Here is a 20,109-nt window from a genome sequence, read left to right as displayed (position 1 = left end):
CTTAGGGGTGCTTTCAAACTGCTAGGTGGGCAGGAGCTGGGACCGAACGATGGGAGCTCACCCCGCCGCGGGGATTCGAACTGCCGACCTTGCAATCAGCAAGTCCTAGGCATTGAGGTTTACCCACAGCGCCACCCACGTCCCTTTACTCAGAAGTAAACTACACCAAAAAACCCACCCTTTTAAAGCACATGTCTTCCCCCAAATAATCATGGGAAATGTAGTTTCTCACCCACAGAGCTACACTTCGCAGTGCTCTTAATAAACTAGTTCTCAGGATCCCTTAGGAGAAACTGTGTGATTTAAATGCACATTGTAGTATATAGCACTGGCTTTGCACTAACAAAAAAGTTGGTCTGTAACCTCCTTTGGGTCTTGCAAGGGCTTCTGGGAACCGTGGTTCATGCCAGGGTGGGGAGCCATTATTATGAACATGAGAAGGGGTTGCTGGATAAGGCCAATGGCCCATCTAATTCAAGACCCTGTTCTGGCACAGATGACCAAGAAACATGATCAGAGTTCAAGGCTGTCCTCCATTGCTGGTGGCTGAAGCAAAATCTGGGAGCAAGATAACTCTCAGGACACCATATTTCTCCCTAGTTTGCCAACCTTTCTCCGATCCCGGTCCAGAAGCTTGCAAGATTTGCATTAAACACACGTATGTGTGCTGCTGAAAGCCAGATGTGAGCAAACAGGTTCGAAGGGTCCAGTCGGGTATATTCATTGTTAGGTAAACAGAGCAGGCAAGCATCTCATTGTTAGGCAAATGCAGATAATATATGGCCAAGGGATCTAAATCACTATCAGATTGCTCTCAGTAAATGTGTATTTGTGCATTAGGCTCTCATCCTGAGTTGTTTTTAAGGAGATTTGATGCAGGCGTTGCTACTTACATGAGCTTTCACCCTCATTAAAAAGCCCTGAACCAGACACTCCCTGAGCTGGGTGGGTGAATGTTCCTTGGGGACTTAACTTCTTCACCAATCACTTAAACTATGGAACTCCCTGCCACAGGAGGCAGCCCAATCACTTGGATGGCTTTAAAAGAGAAGGGAAAGGCTGTCAACGGCTCCTAGCTTCAGCGGCCATGTTCCACCTCCGCTGTCAGGGTTGCTGTGAGGATAAAATGGGGAAGCACGAGAATTATGCATGCCACCTGAAGGCGCTTGGGAGGAAAGGTGGCAAAACAGTGCAATAACAAATGAAACATATGGAATTTGGAAGTGTGACGTTAGGCTGGATTATCTCCTGCAGCCTAATCCCAAATGGAGACCCTGCTCCACAGAGAATAATCTCCCTTGCCCAGTTTGCTGCTAGTGTTTGCTATTCTCCTGAACGGTTCCAGTGTTGCCTTTCTCCCCGCAAAAAAATAATATTCATTTTAGCACTGCTGGCGTGTCGCCCTGCACTCAGCTGGCAGCACTAACCCCTGAGGGGGCTTCATCTGAACTGAAATGCAATTCACTTAATCCTGCTGCCTAGCAACCCTTCAGAGGGTTTTCTCAGGGACAGGAAATCAGATGTGTCTAAGGAGAGGCCTTTTATTCCACCCCACCTTGTCCTCCTGCTTTTGGATTCTTTTCCTCACAGAAAGATCGTGTCAGAAACCCTGGAAGAACTACTGAAATCCATAAACAGGAGTCTAGCGTGCCAGGGAGATAGCTTCCTGTGTCCCAAATGGCTTTTTAAAAATGGACGTTTCCCCCCTGTTATAAGGCCTAAATTTCTGGGACATAGCCGGTATTTAGCCCTCGTAAGCAGCATCTGGGCGGAAATCGCAGGAAAGTCCGGGAAAATCTGGACGTATGGCAGCCCACGTGGGCAGTGTAGATTTGGGCAAATTTCATTAAAAAATAACTCAACCCTTTTTAAAGCTCAACAACTCTGCCCCCCAAAAAAGACTTTTTGAAATCTGGCAACCCTTACTTAATTGACACTGAAATGAGAATGCCTGTCTCGGCGTCCCTGGCTGAGGAGCAGGTGAGAAGGCCCTGCCTGGGTGATGCTGGAGGGACCAGGGTTTCATTGGTAAGACGAGAAGTAATAATAATAGTAGTAGCAATAATAACTCTGGGCGGCTCCCAACAGATTAAAATTAGAATAAAACATCAAACATTAAAAACTTCCCTAAACAGGGCTGCCTTCTTTCCATGCAGAGGTTATATTTTCTGAGAATCCTCCGGAAAAATAATATCTCAGAGGACCTGTTGATGGCATTTTACCATTGTACTGTGGAGAGTGTATTAACTTATGGTGTGTGTGTGTGGTTTGGGAGCTGCGCGGCAAGGGAAAAAACAATGCTGTCCAGGGTTGTAAAGACTGCGGAGAGAATAATTGGGCGCACTCTTCCCACCTTGGATCAAATCTACGCTTCCAGGTGTCACAAGAAAGCTGCAGAGATAGCGCAGGATAGTGCGCACCCCGGAAATGATCTCTTTCAGCTTCTGCCTTCTGGAAGAAGGTACAGGGTTAGAAAGACTAGGACTAGCCGCCTAAGAAAGTGTTTCTACCCAAATGTGATTTTGGTTTTAAACACAGTGTAAGGTAGTCTCTGTGGGAGTATATTGTGTTTAATTATGGGGTATCAAGAGTTTTTAGGGGCTAACCAGGCTGGGATAGTTGGGATAGCAGGCTTGTTGGTTCTTGAATGTCTGATGTAGATTTTTTCGATTTCGTTGTTCTGTATGTATGGGACAATGACAATAAAGATTGTTGTATCGTATGTGAGGGTGTGAGGAGAGGCATTCCCTTCTTTGTGAAAGAGGCATTTTCTCCTCTCTCCTCTCTCTCTCTGTGTGTGTGAGAGAGAAAAAGAGAGGGGATGCCCTTCTCTGGATGTGCATACAAGGGAGACGTGCCTCTTTTAAGATGTGCATGTGTGAGAGGGGAACATGCCTGTTCTAGGGTGTTAATGTGCGTGAGAGAAAGAGGAACGCCTCTTCGAGGGCAGTTCGCATGCACATGCACGCATTGTCGCAGGCACGCCCCACATCTCTGAGCAGTGCAAGATTCCAGGGGTTCCTTAGGCCAAGACATACCGAAAGAAAAGAGGACTTTATTTATGTATGCCACTACAGCAGTGAGAATGTTGATTGCACAAAACTGTAAGACTGGAGAAATACCAACTAAAGAACAATGGCAAGAGAAGTTGATGAACTATGCAGAACTGGCAAAAATGACAGACTAAGAGAAAAAGACAACAGTGACTTTGAAAAAGAATGGGAACCATTTATATTATATTTGCAGAAACAAAGAAAGTCTATAGACTTGATGGCAGGATTTAAATAAACATTCACATTGTTAGCATTAGAAAATGTGTAGAAGATAGAGAAATAATATGGTGCATTCATTGTTATTTTTATGTTTTTAGGTTTGGTGTTATTGTATAAATATGTTATTAGTAGCTTTTTCTTTTAGGAGGCAGCAAAGTTGGTGAAAGGAGAAACAAACTAGAAGCGGAAGTTGGAGGAAGCCTAGGAGCGGGAGGGAGGAAGGAATGCATAGTAAATGTTATGAATATGAGATGTGTAATGAAAAAGAAAAATGAATTTTTTTAAAAAAAAAAGATTCCAGGGGTTCCTGGTGCTTATCTAGGCTTCACTTTCCTTTGGAATGAGGGACAGACTGTGGCGTCTTTTAAGATACATGGTTTATTTGCACATACATGAAACCTGAGCTTACAGTGGAGGGGCTCACAGCATTAACACCCCAAGAGGGTCTGGGTTCAACTTATCACACATCAGAGAGTCCACACCGGAGAAAGGCCGTACAAGAGTTTGGTGTGTGTGAAAACCTTCCAGGGACGGACCTTCCTCATGGCGCACAAGAGAATCCACACAGGGGAGAGGCCTATCAAGTGCCCGGGTTGTGGGAAAAGCTTCCTTAACAGCTGAGACCTCACTGCTCATTAAAGAATACATGCAGAGACAAACAGATAAATTTGAGTAGGTGGAAAACATGTGTGGAAACGCGTTCCTGATCTTAGGGATTTTAGGCTAATTATACAGAAATAGCTGTATGAAATCGCTATCCTTTCCGTTCCTGCATTTCTTGTGGAGAATGGAGACAACGACATTGCGAGCCTGCTGCACTCCAGACAGCTCATAAAATAAATGTGGTGTAGTGGTTGGAGTATTGGATTAGGACCTGGGAGACCAGGGTTCGAATCCCTACTCAGCCCAGAAGTTCTCTGGAGAACCTTGGGCCAGTCATTGCCTCTCAGCCTAGTCTACCTTGCAGGGTTCTTGTGAGAATTCCATGTGCACCTCCTGGGAGAAAAGGATGAGATATAAATGCAACCAGTCAATCAATCAATCAATCAATCAATCAATCAATCAAATAACACATTGATGTAAATAGAAGGTCTTCCTCATTAGTCAGTTCCTGTTCCCACAGGGGTGGGAGACAGGGGCTATGATTCACTGCAGGCTCCTCCTTGAATGATGGGCTTCTGACTAACCATCTTTCCATACACAACACAGATGTCTTGTTCCTTGGGGGCACCAACAGTGGGCTGCAATGTGGCTTTCCAATCTCCTCCACCATCAATAGGCTTAACTTCATCCTCCCCTGGGTGTGTTTCCTCAGGATACCCAATTCTGATATGGATGATGGGCTTTTGTAGGACACCTTGCTCAGACACAATGCAGATGTCTTGTCCCTTGGCAGCATCACCAACAGTCTGAGCTAGATGTTCACTGGGGACACTGGAGTCTAGTTTGCTGTGAACGGGACCCTCCACTGAGTGGGTTTCCTGCAAACACGCCTTTCTCTCGCAGATGTTGGGGTTCTACCAGATGTTTTCCTCACCTACAATGCACACATCCTGCTCCTTGACAGCACCAGGAATTGCCTGCACTGGGATATCCCAGGGGGATCTGCAACTTCCTCCATGAGGAAGGGGTTCCTCCTCCTCCTCCTCGACTGGGTAGGCTTTCTGCTGACCCCCCGTTCTCTTGTGGATGAGGGGCTTTTGCCTGATGGGTTCCCCATAGACAATGCACAGGTCTTGCTCCTTGCAAGTATCAGGCATCGTCATCCTGGCTGTGGCAGCAACAACGGTCTGAGCTGGAGTTTTACTTGGGACACTGGAGTCTCCTTTGCTGTAAACTGGACCCTCCCCTGAGCTGATTTTCTGCAAACATGCCTTTCTCTCGCCGGTTTTGGGGAACTGCCAGATGTTTTCCTCACCCACAATGCACACATCCTGCTCCTTCGGAGCACCAGGAATTTTCCACACTGGGATTTCCCAGGGGGATCTGCAACTTCCTCCATGAGGAAGGGGTTCCTCCTCCTCCTCCTCGACTGGGTAGGCTTCCTGCTGACCCCCCGTTCTCTTGTGGATGATGGGCTTTTGCCGGATGGGTTCCCCATAGACAATGCACAGGTCTTGCTCCTTGCAAGTATCAGGCATCGTCATCCTGGCTGTGGCCCAGGTGGTCTTCTTGCAACTTTCTTCGGAGGCACAGGCGTCTTTGGCTTCATCTCCTGGCTGCCACTTTCTCTTTGCCTGTTTAGGAAAGTAGATTGATTGAAATGAGGAATCTTGAGAATAGGAAATACAGATAAGCAGATCCCCTTTCAGAGGGTACTTTTGAGTGCCGCATACGTATCCTGCATTTCTGACACTCCCAGCGTTGTTGTTTTATGAAAATAGCTCACAATATAATATTTCCTTCATGATCCTCACCTACACAAGGGAATAGGAATCTTGGCCACTTAGTTTAGTACTGTCTGGATTGAACCTGCAACCTTCTGCAATGCAGGGCCAAGGCCATTTAGGGCTTTAAAGGTCAGCACCAACACTTTGAATTGTGCTCGGAAACGTACAGGGAGCCAACGTAGGTCTTTCAAGACCAGTGTTATGAGGTCTCGGCGGCCACTCCCAGTCACCAGTCCAGCTGCTGCATTTTGAATTAGTGGTACCGTATTTTTCGCTTTGTAAGACACACCCGACCATAAGACGCACCTCGTTTTTAGAGGAAGAAAACAAGAAAGCAACGCAAAGCCTCTTGAGCGAAGAGGCAGGAGCGCTCCGGCTGCGCTCAAGAGGCTTTGCATGGCTATCCCTGAAGCCAGGAGAGCAAGAGGGATCAGTGCGCACCGATCCCTCTTGCTCTTCTGGCTTTAGCAATAGCTGTGCAGCCTGCATTTGCCCCATAAGACGCACACACATTTCCCCTTACTTTTTAGGAGGGGAAAAGTGTGTCTTATAGAGCGAAAAATACAGTAGTTTCCGGGTCACTTTCAAAGGTAGCCCCACGCAGAGCGCATTGCAGTAGTCCAAGCAGGAGATAACTGGACTTATATACATGTTGACTTATATACGTGTGTGCATGTATTTTAAACCTTTCGCCCTCCCCCGTTGGATAAGGTTGCTCATAACAGCCACGCTCCTATGTCGCCCCCCCAATTTGTTTGTTTCTTAAAAGGCCCAGAGCAATAATCAGGCAGCGGCTTGTAAATCTGGGCTTCCCTGCCGTTCCTGTCCCGATTCCAGCCTGCGAGCTTTCTGGATTAGCTATAAATCCAGGGGAGAGAATCGGAACCATTAAAATGGACTCAGGACGTGCACAAATGGAAAGCTCAGATCCGCGCCCACGGTTTGCTGAGTGATTCTCACCCTCTCTATCTTAACCACTAACTAAAAAAATACAAAGGAAACCGGCCAATGTTACCATTTCCAGATCTGCCAGCCTAGAGAAGGGAACCTTCGGACGCAGCGTCACAAACTCCAAAGAGGCTGATTGGCCAAGGTCCTGCTGTCACTCTGGAAGCACCGCCTTCACTATGGAGGGCAGGAAACTACCTGTGTGAAAAGATAACAAGAGATGTCTAAAAAGCGCAAAGCAGTTGCAGCGCCAATACCAGGCTGAATTGTTAATATTAGAAAATCCACAAATGTCATGTGTTTCGTTGGTTCAATGCATTTTATTACCTGGTGGGATTAATTATGTCTTCATTTGGTAGAATTGATCTTTTAGGGCTGTCTGGCAAAGGCCGATAACAACTAATAAAACAGGTTAAATAAAATATACAAATATTAACTGCATTGTAGACAGAAGCAATAAACACTAAAAGCAGAGGTAAACACTGAGAACAGTGTGGAAGAGCAGAAGCCTTTGCTTGTTTCCTCATGAGTAAGTCCTACTTCATCCTATGCCCTTTTAAAATGTGCTTTGGGGGGTGATCGGGTTGCTGTTTTTATTTTGATTATATGTTTTGTGGTTTTATATTTTGATTTTGTACTGTGAACTGCCCTGAGACCTCCAAGTATAGGGTGGTGTTATAAGAATTCTAAGGTGACAAATATAAAATAAACATTCATAAATGTACAGGGCAAACACTTCCATAAGTATATAAACCACGTGTCTGAAATAGTACAGGAGAGTAATCCTGAAGCCATTTTGACTCTCCCAAACCATTCTGACTCTTCTAAATTGACCTCAAATATTTCTCTGCAAGGAGAAAGGAAATGGGAAAGCCTTCCCATTGTCTCTTCACTTGCAAATCCAGACTTAAGGGCATATTTGTGTATGAATAGGGTGAGCCTGTGACCTGGATTTAGGAATTAAAGTATTTACCATCACAAAAGAATGGCTAGGCTGCCCAGCTAATGCAATCAGTGACCATTGAGTATCTTGGCAGGCAGGATTTCTGCCTCCTTCTGTGATGTATGTATGGTGTTTTTTGGGGGAGATGTCTTGGGCTACAGGGTGGGCAATTTCAAACTTCTATATAAGGACTTGTGCACCATTGTTCTGGGTTCCTCCTCCCTCCTGTGTGTGGTGAGTGGGAACCCTGTTGCAACAGTTTAATAAGGGACTCTATATGGGCTCTTGGATACCCCCGAAGGGAAAAGGAGCAGTTTTTTTCTTATAACAGCGGTATATACATCATAATAATAGGCTCCAGCCCACCCCTTCAGACAGTGGTGAATTCACAGACTTTCCTTCATCTCAAGCCACTTCCCTGTCCCACTTGGGTGTTTGCTCAGCTAAAGGGGGCCAGGTGGGAAGTGCAAAGGCTGCTGGGAATTGGAGTTCACAGAAAAACAACTGTGCCAGGGAGGAAGATTGATCTAAAAAGAGAAATTAAACAGCAGAGAGAGAAAGATCCCCTTTTCCCCTCTCGCACTTGGATTTAATAGCTTTCTTGTTCCGTTTTTCAAAAAACTGTGGCTCGGTTTCACATATTGTCAACGTAATACCATCAACTTTTGTGGTTTCCTTAAAAAAATATTTCTGACCCTGATAATATGTTAGCTTGACCATGGGCATTCTGTTTTCCACAGTGGCTAAATCGGATAGCTCTAGAAAGACCAATTACTGGACACAGAGAACCCAGAATCTGTGGGGATTTTGAGGAAGGTAGAAGAGGATGTCTTGATTAAATATTATCCCTCCTCACTCACGCTAGTGAGAAAGCCATCAGAACACATTCCCTTGCAAGTTGGTGATTCGTTAGAATCCTTTAAATTAAGCAATCCAGTCTTGCTTGTTCCTGGTAAGTTTCCCCTTAGTATTTCCCTCTTAAAATAATAACAACAACACCACAGTAGTCTTCTTTAAGAGTAAAGTTTACTTACCTTGTGGCTTCTATCCTCTGTAAAGATGAACCATGTGCTGCTGGATAAGAACCAGAAGAGGAGCTCCAAGAGGGAAGTCCTAAAGGAGAAAGGGGAGATGGCCATGTGCTCAGCCCTTTTAAAGGGTCTGCTCGGGCCACACCCACCTACCTGGTCACACACCAGGGGAGGGGGCTCCAGAACAGGTATGGCAGGAAGTCCTCCCTTTTCTGGAGCCACATTCCCCTGTGGGTCCACTCTAGGCAACAGGAAAATGTTGTACTTGACTGCTTCAGTGTTGATATAATCCCACATGCCCCTTTCTCAGGCAATACAACATACACTTATATACACAATTTTTATTCAACTGCCCTGTTATGTACTGAGTTGAATAGGATCCAAATTGCAGCAGTCTGATTGGTCCTAGAACAATAGGATTCAGAATGCAGCAGTCTGATTGGTCCTAGAACAATAGGGTTCAGAATGCAGCAGTCTGATTGGTCCTAGAACAATAGGGTCCAGAATGCAGCAGTCTGATTAGTCTGCAGGAGCCACCCAATCCAACACCAGGTAAAAGTGAATCCGCAACCTGATTGGCCTACAGGAGAATCCTGGAATTAGCCAATCACGTGGGGCCCATTGTGTAAATAATGTATATAAATAGACATTTCGGGGAAACATTCCATTCCTCACTACTATGAGCTGAATAAAGAGCATGAAATCCACACTCGACTCCAAGTATATTTCACACCTAGAGTCCAAGCTTTACACGTAGGTTCTGGAACTGCAGTCATCTCCTCAGTGTGGCAATAAGACAGCTCCACAAGTCCCTCTTGCACAAAGTGGTGCTTCTTCACCCCAATGCACTTTGTCATTGCGTGGAATTTCTCACTCTGGAACAGCTTTAGGCATCGCTGGTTGCCCTCCATCAGACTGACAGGTTCCTTTCTCACCAACCCAAAGTCCTCAGTCAGTTGACCGAGCCAGGCTAAGATCCTTGCAAGAATTTTGCCGCCCGCAGCTAATAAAGAGAAGCCCCGATAGTTTCCGTAATCCGTTCTGTCACCATTTTTTTTTTTTTAAAAAGAGATTGATAATTTTGGCATCCCTAAAGTCTGCTGGGATCTCCTCTCTCTCCCAGGTTTTTAAACGAGTTTTGGAGTATGCCAGCTTTCAGCGTTTCACAGAACACTTCATCTGTGCGCACAAGTTCATAAAAACGAGAGACACCTGCCTTTCGATGTATTTTTAATCCTTGTTGGAAGCCGCCCAGAGTGGCTGGGGAAACCCAGCCAGATGGGCGGAGTACAAATAATAAATTATTATTATTATTATTATTATTATTATTATTATTTTACTGTAAGAGATCTCTTACCACAGTAAGCCACATTGTTTTAAGAAATTTGCTTTATATATTTAAGAGGTCACGAAAAGTCGGACACAACTAAATGCCTAAACAACAACAACATATATATCCCACCCTTCCATTGTAAAAAAAATGTTTGGAGTGGCTCATAGCATATTAAAAATAACTAAAAAAGGAAATTTGCACGAGTCTTCCTTGTTTCACAGAACCAATTGCCTAGGCCTGCCCTAGCACATCTCTGAGACATCTCTGCTCCAAAATATTGTCAAATCCTCTTTCAAAGCCCATCTCAGACGGTGCCCTACATTTGGGGCAGCATATTCCATCAGGGCTCTTCTTATGTTCTGACAGTATTATGAGAAAACATTTTTTCTCTGTGTCAAATTTTCTCTGTATGAAGTAACAGGAAAGCTTCACCTGCTGGATTTCCTCCTGTACTGGTAGTATTAAAAGTGTAGCCGCCCTGCCAGAAAATAAATAAATAGCAATAAAGGCAAAGTATTTCTCACGCCTTTAACGGCTATGTCGCAGGCAGAAATCCATCTGGAGCAAAGCTTCACCTGTGGAGTTCCCTACTGTCACGCACCTATTAAAGAGGCAGCAGCCCTGTCATTAACAATCTCAGATAATAAAGAAATAGTATTACCATTTCCTAAATAAAAATGGCTGAACTCCGCTACAACTTTACCAGCTTGTAGCAGGCAGAAACCCACCAGGTGCAGCAAGGAAGTGAAATGATAGGGAGAAACGTCCACTGCTGGATCTTTCCGCCTGGCAGGGAGAGAGAACGAGGCAGCGGAAACCAGATCCCAGATCCGGACTTCTTTGCGTTTAGATGAGCTACAGAAAAAGGGCTTCCTCTGTATTCCTAGAGAAACCAGTCAGTGGGATGTAAGACAGAGCAAAGATCTTCTTTTAAAGACGGGTATGCATCTTGCTGGACCCTTAATTTAACTGAACGGCAGGCAGAAATCCAACCGATGCAGCTCATGCTCCCCCCTTCCCTTGCACGGAGGTGCCAAGATGGGAAGAAACAGCCACTACCTATTAAAGGCAGAAGAAGGGCAGAGAAGGGGGAGTGTGACACCCCCTCAAAAAAAACACAAAAAAACCCGGTTCAAAACTGCCTGCAGTTAAATGAAGGTTTACTCCAGATTCCTGGAGAGGCCACTGGGCAGTGCTCTTTTAAAAGCGGGCAGGCCTCTTGCTGCGCCTTTGATTGAACTAAACTGGCAGGCAGAAATCCACCCGGTGCAGCTCCACCTTCCTTTCCCAGCATGGAGGTGTAATGATGGGCAGAAAGGGACCTGAGATATAAGGAAGGCAGAGAGAGAGAGAAAGAGAAAGAGAGAGAGAGGGAGGGAAATAAAGTTTCCACTACCCCCGCCCCCCCCCCGCAATAGATGGATGGATGGAGAGATCCGCTCCAAATCGGCCAGCGTTTAAACGAGGCCTCACTCCGGATTCCTAGACAGGCCAGTGTGGGTGGCATGTGAGGCCAAGCCTCCTGATGTCAGGGGCTAATCCGTCCCCTTCCTGCTTTGCTCCCTCCCTCCTTCCCCTCGTGCGTGGGAATCTGGAGTCCGGATTTCCCAGGAGCCGCAGGAGTGAAGTTTGGCACCTGGGCTGGGCTGCAGGAGGGGTGAGTGAGACAGGGCCGGGGGGATCTTATATTTTTGGGGGGTGGGGGTGGGAGTGAGACCAGCTTATTTTCCTCCCCTCCCCTCCTCCCTTTCCTCCCTTCTTCGCTCCGATCCTCTCCTTTTATTCCTCCCTCCCCACCATTTCCCCTCCCAATACACTGTTGTTGTTTGTTTGCAAAAGAAAAGCAGCGCCGCGCAAAGATCCGCGCGTGGCATGCCTAGCCGCGCAAAGATCCACGCGCGCGCGCAGACGCCGCGAGCTCCACCCGCGCAGAGGAGAGCAGGCGGGCGCCGCTGGGGGGGGGGGGAAGGAGGAAGGTGGGGTCCCCGTCCCGTGACGCTCGCCTGCCGGCTGGGGGAAGCCCAGCGCTGGCTCGCCCCCTCCGGGCATGCGCGCAGGGGGGGGGGGTCCCTTTTCGGAGCATGCTCACGAGGGGCGAGTGAAGCCGACGCTTGCCCTTAGCGGGCGCCCTCAATTCTGGGAAGTTTCTTCCCCTGCTCCTTTGCGGTGGGGGGTGGGAAGGGGGGGTTGTCGCCCCAATATTAATTAATAATTAGTGATATGCAGGATGAACTACGGGAAGGGAAGAAGGGAAGTCATTGATTTAAGATTGTTTAAATGAATATTTTGAAATGTAAATTAGAAAATTTAATAAAAGTTATGTATCAAAATTAGTTAGTTAATTGTGGTGGGGGTCCCCCAATATTGATTGATTGATTGATTGATTGATTGATCACTCTAATAATTAATTAATTTGTATATTGCCCTATACCCATATATCTCTGGGCAGTTCACCACAATAATCTCTCAATCTCTCTCTCTCTCTCTCTCTCTATATATATATATATATACACATATGGCCCACAAAATACATAATAAAAACAAAGACAACCCAAGAATCCTGAGTTGTTGATATTTTTTTATTTTTTTGTGAAAGTAAGCAGCAACAAAACACTCCTAGCTGTATGTGATTTGCTTCAAACTGGCTTTAATGTTGTGGTTTTTTAAAATGGCTGTAACCAGCCCAGGGATTTTATGATGGTAAAAAGGCTGGTAAGAAGTTGAGTCGATGATGAGAAGAAGCAGCAGCAATGTTTTTTTGATAAAAATAAAAATAATGAAGTGACGGTGGTAATATTTTGATCAAAGTGCCGTGGGTGACAGCACCAAATGGTGCCATAGTTAGCAACAGCAACAGAAAGTGATGGTGCTCCGTACTAGTGAGACCCATGACAAAGAAAGTACTGTTAATAAGCAATGTATTACTCTTATTATTATTTATTTACATATATTTGTTGTTGCTGCTGCTGTTGACTAAAAAAGCTAACGTATTCAGATAACTGTGCCCCTCAAGCTTCATTCAAGTGGTCCATGGTGTTTCTGTGAAAAACACAATCTAAAATCTTTGGCAATAATAACAATTACGGTGGTACCTCGGGTTAAGTACTTAATTCGTTCCGGAGGTCCATTCTTAACCTGAAACTTCTTAACCTTAAGCACCACTTTAGCTAATGGGGCCTCCTGCTGCTGCCGCGCCGCCGGAGCACGATTTCTGTTCTCATCCTGAAGCAAAGTTCTTAACCTGAAGCACTATTTCTGGGTTAGCGGAGTCTGTAACCTGAAGCGTATGTAACCTGAGGTACCACTGTATTATTATCATTTATTAAGTTTGTATACCCCCCTATACCCGCAGGTCTCATGGCGGTTCACACGATAAAAATCACAATATAAAAACGCAAAACACATAATCAAGAATTCTTTGCAATACAGAAAAATACAAGATACGAAAGAAACAAAGCCGAAAGCATTCACTTAAAAATCATACAGCACCTAACCCTCAGTAATTTTGAAGAGGTCCATGTGGGGAAAAGGCTTGGGAAGCATTGCACAAAATGATGGGCCCTCTGTTGTAGTCACAATGATTAATTTTTATCTTTTCTTCTTCAGGAGGAGAAAAAGCTATCCCTTCAGGCCTTCAACATTGTCCACTGCCGTGTAAGATTCCTCCTGGTTTAAGCATCCCAATGTCCTCAGCTTTTGCTAAGAGACGCCCATGCAAATGTGAAGAGAGTGACCCATGGCTGGGAATTGTTTTTGGAGACACGAGCGCCTGAGGAAAAAGGTTTGGGAGTGACGACTGGGCAAGTGTGGCCTCCTCACACCTCCCATTGCATACGGTGTATTCGGACAGGAATGAAAATGGAGGGCCGGGAGTCGGAAGGGCTCAAACCGTTGGCGGGGCTGGAAGGGAAGGTCAGGGGCTCCCACCCGGCTCCGTCCAGGACCACAAGGGCCTTTTTTGGCCGGGCACCGTCACAGCAGGTCAAGCAGGAGCCGGATGAGGGCCTTTCCGACTGCTGGGAGACCCAGCTGGAAGAATTCCCCGAGGCGGCGCGGTCCCCTCCGTCCGGACGGGGCAACAACGTGCAGTCGCCGGAACCCACCCCCTGGGATGACGCGAAGGAGCTTCTGGCATCTTTCAAGGGCACTGTGGAAGGATGCCGGTGGGCTCGCCAGGAAGCCGCCCCCAGGCTCATCCCGGACACTGGAAGAAGGGGCTTCGGGGCAGCAAAGGAGGAGGTCCTGGGTGGAGATGCTCCGAGCAGGGACACCCTCCGCCAGCGCTTCCGGGAATTCCGCTACCAGGAGGCTGAGGGGCCCCGGGAAGCCTGTGGGCACCTCTGGTACCTTTGCCACCACTGGCTGAAGCCGGAGCACTTCTCCAAGGAGCAGATCCTGGAGCAGGTGATCCTGGAGCAGTTCCTGACCATCCTGCCCACCGAACTCCAGAGCTGGGTGACTGGGAGCAGCCCGGAAACATGCGCTCAAGCGGTGGGCCTGGCGGAGGATTTCCTGCAGATGAAGCAAGAGGCTGAGAGGCAGGAGCAAAAGGTGAGAGGTGGCTTGCGTGGAAGGCGCCGGAAGCTTGGCGGATGATAGCCAGGTGGAGAGAGAGGCTGGCTGAGAGGGGCAGTGAGGCAGGCATCTCCCGGTCAGACTGGGAGAGAACCCGGTCTGAAATCCTAGAGTCAGTGAAGACGGAACCAAATTGCATGACTTAGCAGAAAGCATCTTTCTGTTTTCCTAAGATCAGGTCTCCCAGAACCAGGAGAGGCATGAAAAGAGCAGAGGGGATAGTAGGCACCATCTCAGATTGCTTGGGGAAAACCCTGGAGAAATGGAGAGATTTCAGCCTCGGCAGCTGCTTCATGGATGCGAGACCTGTCAGAGATGAGTTGCTTTGCTCATTAGGTCTGACACTCCTGTGTTGATCCTTTTTGCTGATAAAGAGCTAATTCCAGCCTGCTAGGTGTGATTTACTGCTGGCTCGCTCCTGTCAATAGTGTATAGTTTTCTATTTCTGTTGATGTAAACAGCTTTGCTAATGCTGATGCTGATTATTTTTATTTTATTATTTCATTTCATTTGATTTTATATGATTTCCCTCTGACTGGGTTACAATAAATTAAAACACAGTAAGACATCAACCATTAAAAACTTCCCTATACAGTGCTGCCTTCAGATGTCTCCTAAAAGTCAGGTAGTTGTTTATTTCTTCGACATCTGATGGGAGGGCATTCCACAGGGCGGGCGCCACTACTGAGAAGGCCCTCTCAGTGTGGAGGTCAGCTGGAGAGCCAGTGTGGTGTAGTGGTTCAGAGCGGTGGACTCGTAATCTGGTGAACCGGGTTCGCGTCTCCACTCCTCCACATGCAGCTGCTGGGTGACCTTGGGCTAGTCACACTTCTTTGAAGTCTCTCAGCCCCACTCACCTCGCAGAGTGTTTGTTGTGGGGGAGGAAGGGAAAGGAGATTGTTAGCCCCTTTGAGACTCCTTAGGGTAGTGATAAAGTGGGATATCAAATCTAAGCTCTTCCAGGCAAAACCAAGGCAAGTGGAGACGTTCCTTCAGGCATGCGAGGCCAAAGCTATTTAGGGCTTTAAAGGTCAGCACCAACACTTTGAATTCTGCTCTGAAATGTACCGGGAGCCAATGATATGATGCAAGTGTTTGGTTTGGTTTTTTAAAAAATAAACTAACCACTGAGCTGCACTTGCCCAAAGTTTCATTCCCCCTTTCTTTTCTTTGCAGCATGCGGAAATGACGACGGACCCAGAGAGCTCTCAGGTGGCTGCAGAGCCTTTCTCCCTGGCGGATTCTCTCCCAAGCCCCCCGGATGTGAACCTCCCTTCCCCGGAGCCCAGGAGACGGCGGGACGCCTGGTCCCGCAAGGAGACCATCGCCTTCATCGACATCTGGAAAGCGGAGGACGTCCAGATCGCCCTGGGCCAGCAGTACCGCAACATGAAGCTCTTTGCCTGGATCGCCGACCGCCTCCGCGAGCGGGGCTTTGAGCGGGACGCCGAGCAGTGCCGCAGCCGGGCCAAAGACCTCAAGCGCGGCTACAAGGAGATCAAGTGCGGGAACCTCCACTCGGGGAGGGCGCCCAAGACCGCCCCCTACTTCAAGCTGCTGGAGCAGTTCCTCTGCCTCCGCAAGGGCATCGTCTGCGGCAAGGTGTGCGGGGCCGGCGTGGTCGAGCGGCTGGACAAGAGGCGCAAGAGGCTGCCCCTCAACCCCATGGCCGCCACCAGGATCGCCCGGGAAGCAGCCAGCGCCGCCCCGGAGGCAGCCGCGAACGAGCGGCAGTACGTCATCCTCTTGCCACAGGCCTCCCCTCCCAAAGAGCTCCGGGGGGCGGCCGCCGAACTGGGCAGGCAGGCCCGAAAGCCGTCCAAGGACGACGATGTGCCGATCGTGGGGAAAGAGGAGCCGCCGCGGGGCAGTAGTGTCCCCTTGCCCTCCCCAGAGAACCCTGCTGAACCTCAGGTGTCAAGTGAGTGGCACTTTTATCTGTGGCGCTTTGTGGCTTGGGCACAGTTTTTTTGTGGCATACAGTAGTACCTCAGGTTAGTGACGCTTCAGGTTACAGACTCTGCTAACTCAGAAATAGTACCTCGGGTTAATAACTTTGCTTCAGGATGAGAACAGAAATTGCACGGCGGCGGCAGTGGGAGGCCCCAGTAGCTAAAGTGGTACCTCAGGTTAAGAACAGTTTCAGGTTAAGAACAGACCTCCAGAACGAATTAAGTTCTTACCCTGAGGTACCACTGTATAATGGCTGTGAGGTGCGATGTCAACATTCTCCCTCCTCTGTCGGAGGCAGAATGTGTGTTTCGCTTATTTATTTTGCAAAATTTATATTGTGAAAAAGAAAATGACCAAACCTAAAAAGCAGTTTGTGAAAAGAATAAAACCATGAAATTACCAGTTAAAAGGAAAAGTTAAGAGCAGCCATTTACGGATTGCTTATTGAGCCCTCACTTTGGCCAGGACTTCCCATCGCTTCACTTGCCAATATGAGGGCAGAGGGGGCAAATACCCAACTCTTACAAGTAGCTCCCATTTCTGGGTTCCAAGCCTAGGGTCAAAGTAGACCAATTAGCTTATATCAGAGCAAGTGAATGTAAACAGGTATGAGCTCCCACAAGAGGCAATGGACTCTCCTTCCTTGGAAGTTTTTAAGAAGAGGTTGATAGTCCATTTGTCATGGAATGCTGTCCTGTGAAATGCTCTCTCTCCTCGAATGTTAAGGGATAAAGAACTACATAACATATAGAACAGGGGTAGGTAACCTAAGGCCCGGGGGCCGGATGCAGCCCAATCGCCTTCTCAATCCGGCCCACGGACGGTCCAGGAATCAGCGTGTTTTTACATGAGCAGAATGTGTCCTTTTATTTAAAATGCATCTCTGAGTTATTTGTGGGGCATAGGAATTCGTTCGTTTTTTTCTTCAAAATATAGTCCGGCCCCCCACATGGTCTGAGGGATGGTGGACCTGGCCACAGCTGAAAAAGGTTGCTGACCCCTGATATAGAAGATACTTGAAGGCAGCCCTGTATTGGGAAGTTTTTAATGTTTGATGTTTTGGTATGTTCTGATATATTTTGTGAGCTGCCCAGAGTGGCTGGGGAAACCCAGTCAGATGGAAGAGGGTATAAATAATAAAATAATAATAATAATAATAATAATAATAATAATAATAATAAAGTTTAGCTGGCGACATATTATGATGTTGGAAAGCTGATAATTGCCCAGCCCTGCTGTGGAGGAACGTGGTGCTGAGCTGCATTGGGTATTTTAGTGCCAACACCTTGAACTTGCCCCAGTTTGACTAAAGATTCTCACCCACAGTAGTTACACCGAAATGTCATCAGATAAGATGTGTGTTTTGTGCTTGTCTTTTCCTTTAGGCCTCGAATGTCTGTGATTCTGTGATGAGGGCCGATGGCTGTTTTATTTCCTTCACTCCTTCTCTTTCTTTTTGTCTCTCCTCAGGCGCTGCGGAGGAGCCGAGAAGGCCGACCGCCGGCAACATGGATCGCATGCGCTTCCGGCGGGAGCGCAACTGGCGCCAGCGATTGGAGTCTGCCCGGCGGCCGGGGGACCCCACATCCTCCCCAGCGATGGCGTCCTCCTCCAAGGCGAACGCCGACCTTGTGGACGCACTGCGGCAGCTGCACCGGCAGGACCTGCAGGCCTTCGAAAACACCCGGCAAGAGGAGCGTGCTGAAGACAGGCAGGAGAGGCGCCAGGAAAAGCAGGAGCGGGAGGAGGACCGCGCCACCACTCACCGCATGATCGCGGCCATTGAACGCTCCCACCAGACCCTGGCTGACCTCATGGGCAGGCAGACCTCCGCCATGGAGGCCATTGCGACGGCCTTTTCGACCCCGAGATACCCCTCTCCCAGCCTCTTTCCGGGGTTCAGCCCTCCGTGGTCGGCCCAGCAGGCCGCTCCCAACTCCGGGGAGAGGCGGGCCAGCGCCTCCGGGAGCAGCACGATGCCCTTGCCTTCCCCCACCCCAGACGAACCCGGGATGCACGTTCCTGCCGGGGCACAAGACTTGGTTCCGGGACCCGACCCAGCGCCAGGCCCCCTGTGTCCCTCCACCAGCCTCGAGCCTTTCCCTCCCTTAACGAACCCGAGTCCCGGAGATTCGCCAGCCACCTCGCTGCCAGCTCCCGTCACACACCCCAGCGCCACTTCAAAGCAGAGCCAGAAGAGGAAAAACTGTGACTGAGCGACACTTTGCAGTCCCCCACACTTTCTCGTCTGACCAGGTGGTTCCCACTGCCATCCTGTTCCGTTCCTTCTCCTTATTGATTGCAGTCTGTGGAGTTTGTCATTGTTCCACCTTCACGTCTGCCTCACTTTCTTCCCTCACAAACAATGCTGGATCATGCCAAAGGGGGTCTCTGCAGTCCAGCATACAGGTCGGCCAGCTGGGGAACCCCCAAGGAAAGAAGGGTCAGGGCCTGTGGAATGGTGTTGGGACAACAATGAGGGAGAAGAGGGAGCAGACTTGGGAGAAGAGGTGTCGGAAGCTGAAGGGGTAACAGGGCTTAGTGAGCGGGGAGAGTCTGTGGCAGAGAGCAGCCCAGAATCAGAGGCAGAAGCTGAAGCAGGAGGGTAGGAGGAGAGAGTATTCTGGCTGGTGAAGAGTCACGGATGTCTCACCTTCCTGCTGCAACAAGTTCCCTTCCCCCTTGTTCTCCCAGAACCAGGAGAAGAATGAAGAGGACGGAGGGGCAGTTAGCTTTATACAGGCACAGTCTCCGATTGCTCGGAAAAGGCCCTGGAGAGGAGGGGAGTTAGGCAGCCGTGGGGAGGCCTTCAGTCTCAGCCACTGCTTCATGGAGGAGATCAGTTGCTCTGTTCATTAGGCCGGACACTCGTGTGCATATCCTGTTTTTGCTAATAAAGAGTTAACTCCAACTTGCTTGGTGTGATTTACTGCTGGCTCACTTCTGTCAATGTCTCAGTACCCGCAGAGCAGAATCCGAGAGCAACAGCCCAATGTTCCCTATTTCTGATCCCCAGTGACTGGTATTCAAAGACATATTGCCTCTTGACAGGGCAAGTAGCCACAGATAGTCTTATCCTTCACAAATTTGTCCAACATTCTTTTAAAAGCATCCGAGTTGGTGGCCATCACTGCTTCTCATAGGAGCATATTCTCAGCCTGCCTGCTTTTTTTTAAATAATTATTATTTCAAGCACAACGTTTTCATCAGCATAGGAAAGTGATATTGGCATGATTAGAGAACTTCAGCTTCTGTTTTTGTTTTTTTAACCCCAGATAGCAGGCTTCCATCTTATTTCTTATTTGGAAAACTTTTTATGCACCATCATAAAGGTAATCTTTCAGTGGTGTGCATAAACAGAAAATTTACTAATGACACACACACAAAACCAGCCACATTTACTAATAATACAGACATAAAACCAGCCAGGTTTTCATTAATTGATTTAGAAAGATTAGTAAGCTGCTGGATCGAATTGCCCTTCAGTTGGTGCGTACCAGGGATGGGGAGCCTGTAGCCATTCAGATGCTGCAGGAATCATAGAATTGTAGAGCTGGAAGGGAACCCAAGGGTCATCTAGTCCAACCCCCTCAGTACAGCTCCCATCATCCCTGACCATTGGCCATACTGACTGAGGCTAATGGGAGATGAAGCCCACTGACAT

General features: G+C 48.0%; 1 protein-coding gene and 1 long non-coding RNA gene across 3 annotated transcripts; one reads left to right on the top strand and one right to left on the bottom strand.

The window, feature by feature from the left end:
* Positions 1-3,634: 3,634 nt before the first annotated feature.
* LOC308470177 lies at positions 3,635-11,332 on the bottom strand. Of its 2 annotated transcripts, XR_013982222.1 has the most exons (4): positions 10,646-11,332; positions 8,588-8,666; positions 6,678-6,808; positions 3,635-5,509 (listed from the first exon to the last, which is right to left on the bottom strand). It is a non-coding gene; the product is annotated as an uncharacterized lncRNA (long non-coding RNA). The 2 variants fall into 2 exon arrangements; XR_013982223.1 differs by lacking the exon at positions 10,646-11,332 and having other exon boundaries at positions 8,588-9,037.
* A 128-nt stretch (positions 11,333-11,460) lies between these two features.
* LOC308469450 (uncharacterized protein) lies at positions 11,461-19,356 on the top strand. Its single transcript, XM_080991929.1, has 4 exons — positions 11,461-11,574; positions 13,524-14,468; positions 15,669-16,413; positions 17,916-19,356. Exons 2-4 carry the CDS (start codon positions 13,770-13,772, stop codon positions 18,659-18,661), a joined length of 2,190 nt encoding a protein of 729 aa, XP_080848055.1. The 5' UTR covers positions 11,461-11,574; positions 13,524-13,769; the 3' UTR covers positions 18,662-19,356.
* The last annotated feature ends 753 nt before the right edge of the window (positions 19,357-20,109 follow it).

The sequence above is a fragment of the Podarcis pityusensis genome, assembly GCF_964106645.2.
Source record: "Podarcis pityusensis genome assembly, chromosome: 2".
In the NCBI taxonomy this organism is placed as follows: Eukaryota; Metazoa; Chordata; class Lepidosauria; order Squamata; family Lacertidae; genus Podarcis; species Podarcis pityusensis.
Note: the sequence above shows the minus strand (reverse complement) of the source record. Positions and strands in the feature narration are given on the sequence as shown.

Excerpts from the sequence above, each read along its gene's own strand:
- LOC308469450 (XM_080991929.1), top strand. The coding sequence starts at position 13,770 with ATGAAAATGGAGGGCCGGGAGTCGGAAGGGCTCAAACCGTTGGCGGGG. Across the intron at positions 14,469-15,668 it reads CTGAGAGGCAGGAGCAAAAG|CATGCGGAAATGACGACGGA; the intron begins GTGAGAGGTGGC and ends TTTTCTTTGCAG. Across the intron at positions 16,414-17,915 it reads TGCTGAACCTCAGGTGTCAA|GCGCTGCGGAGGAGCCGAGA; the intron begins GTGAGTGGCACT and ends GTCTCTCCTCAG.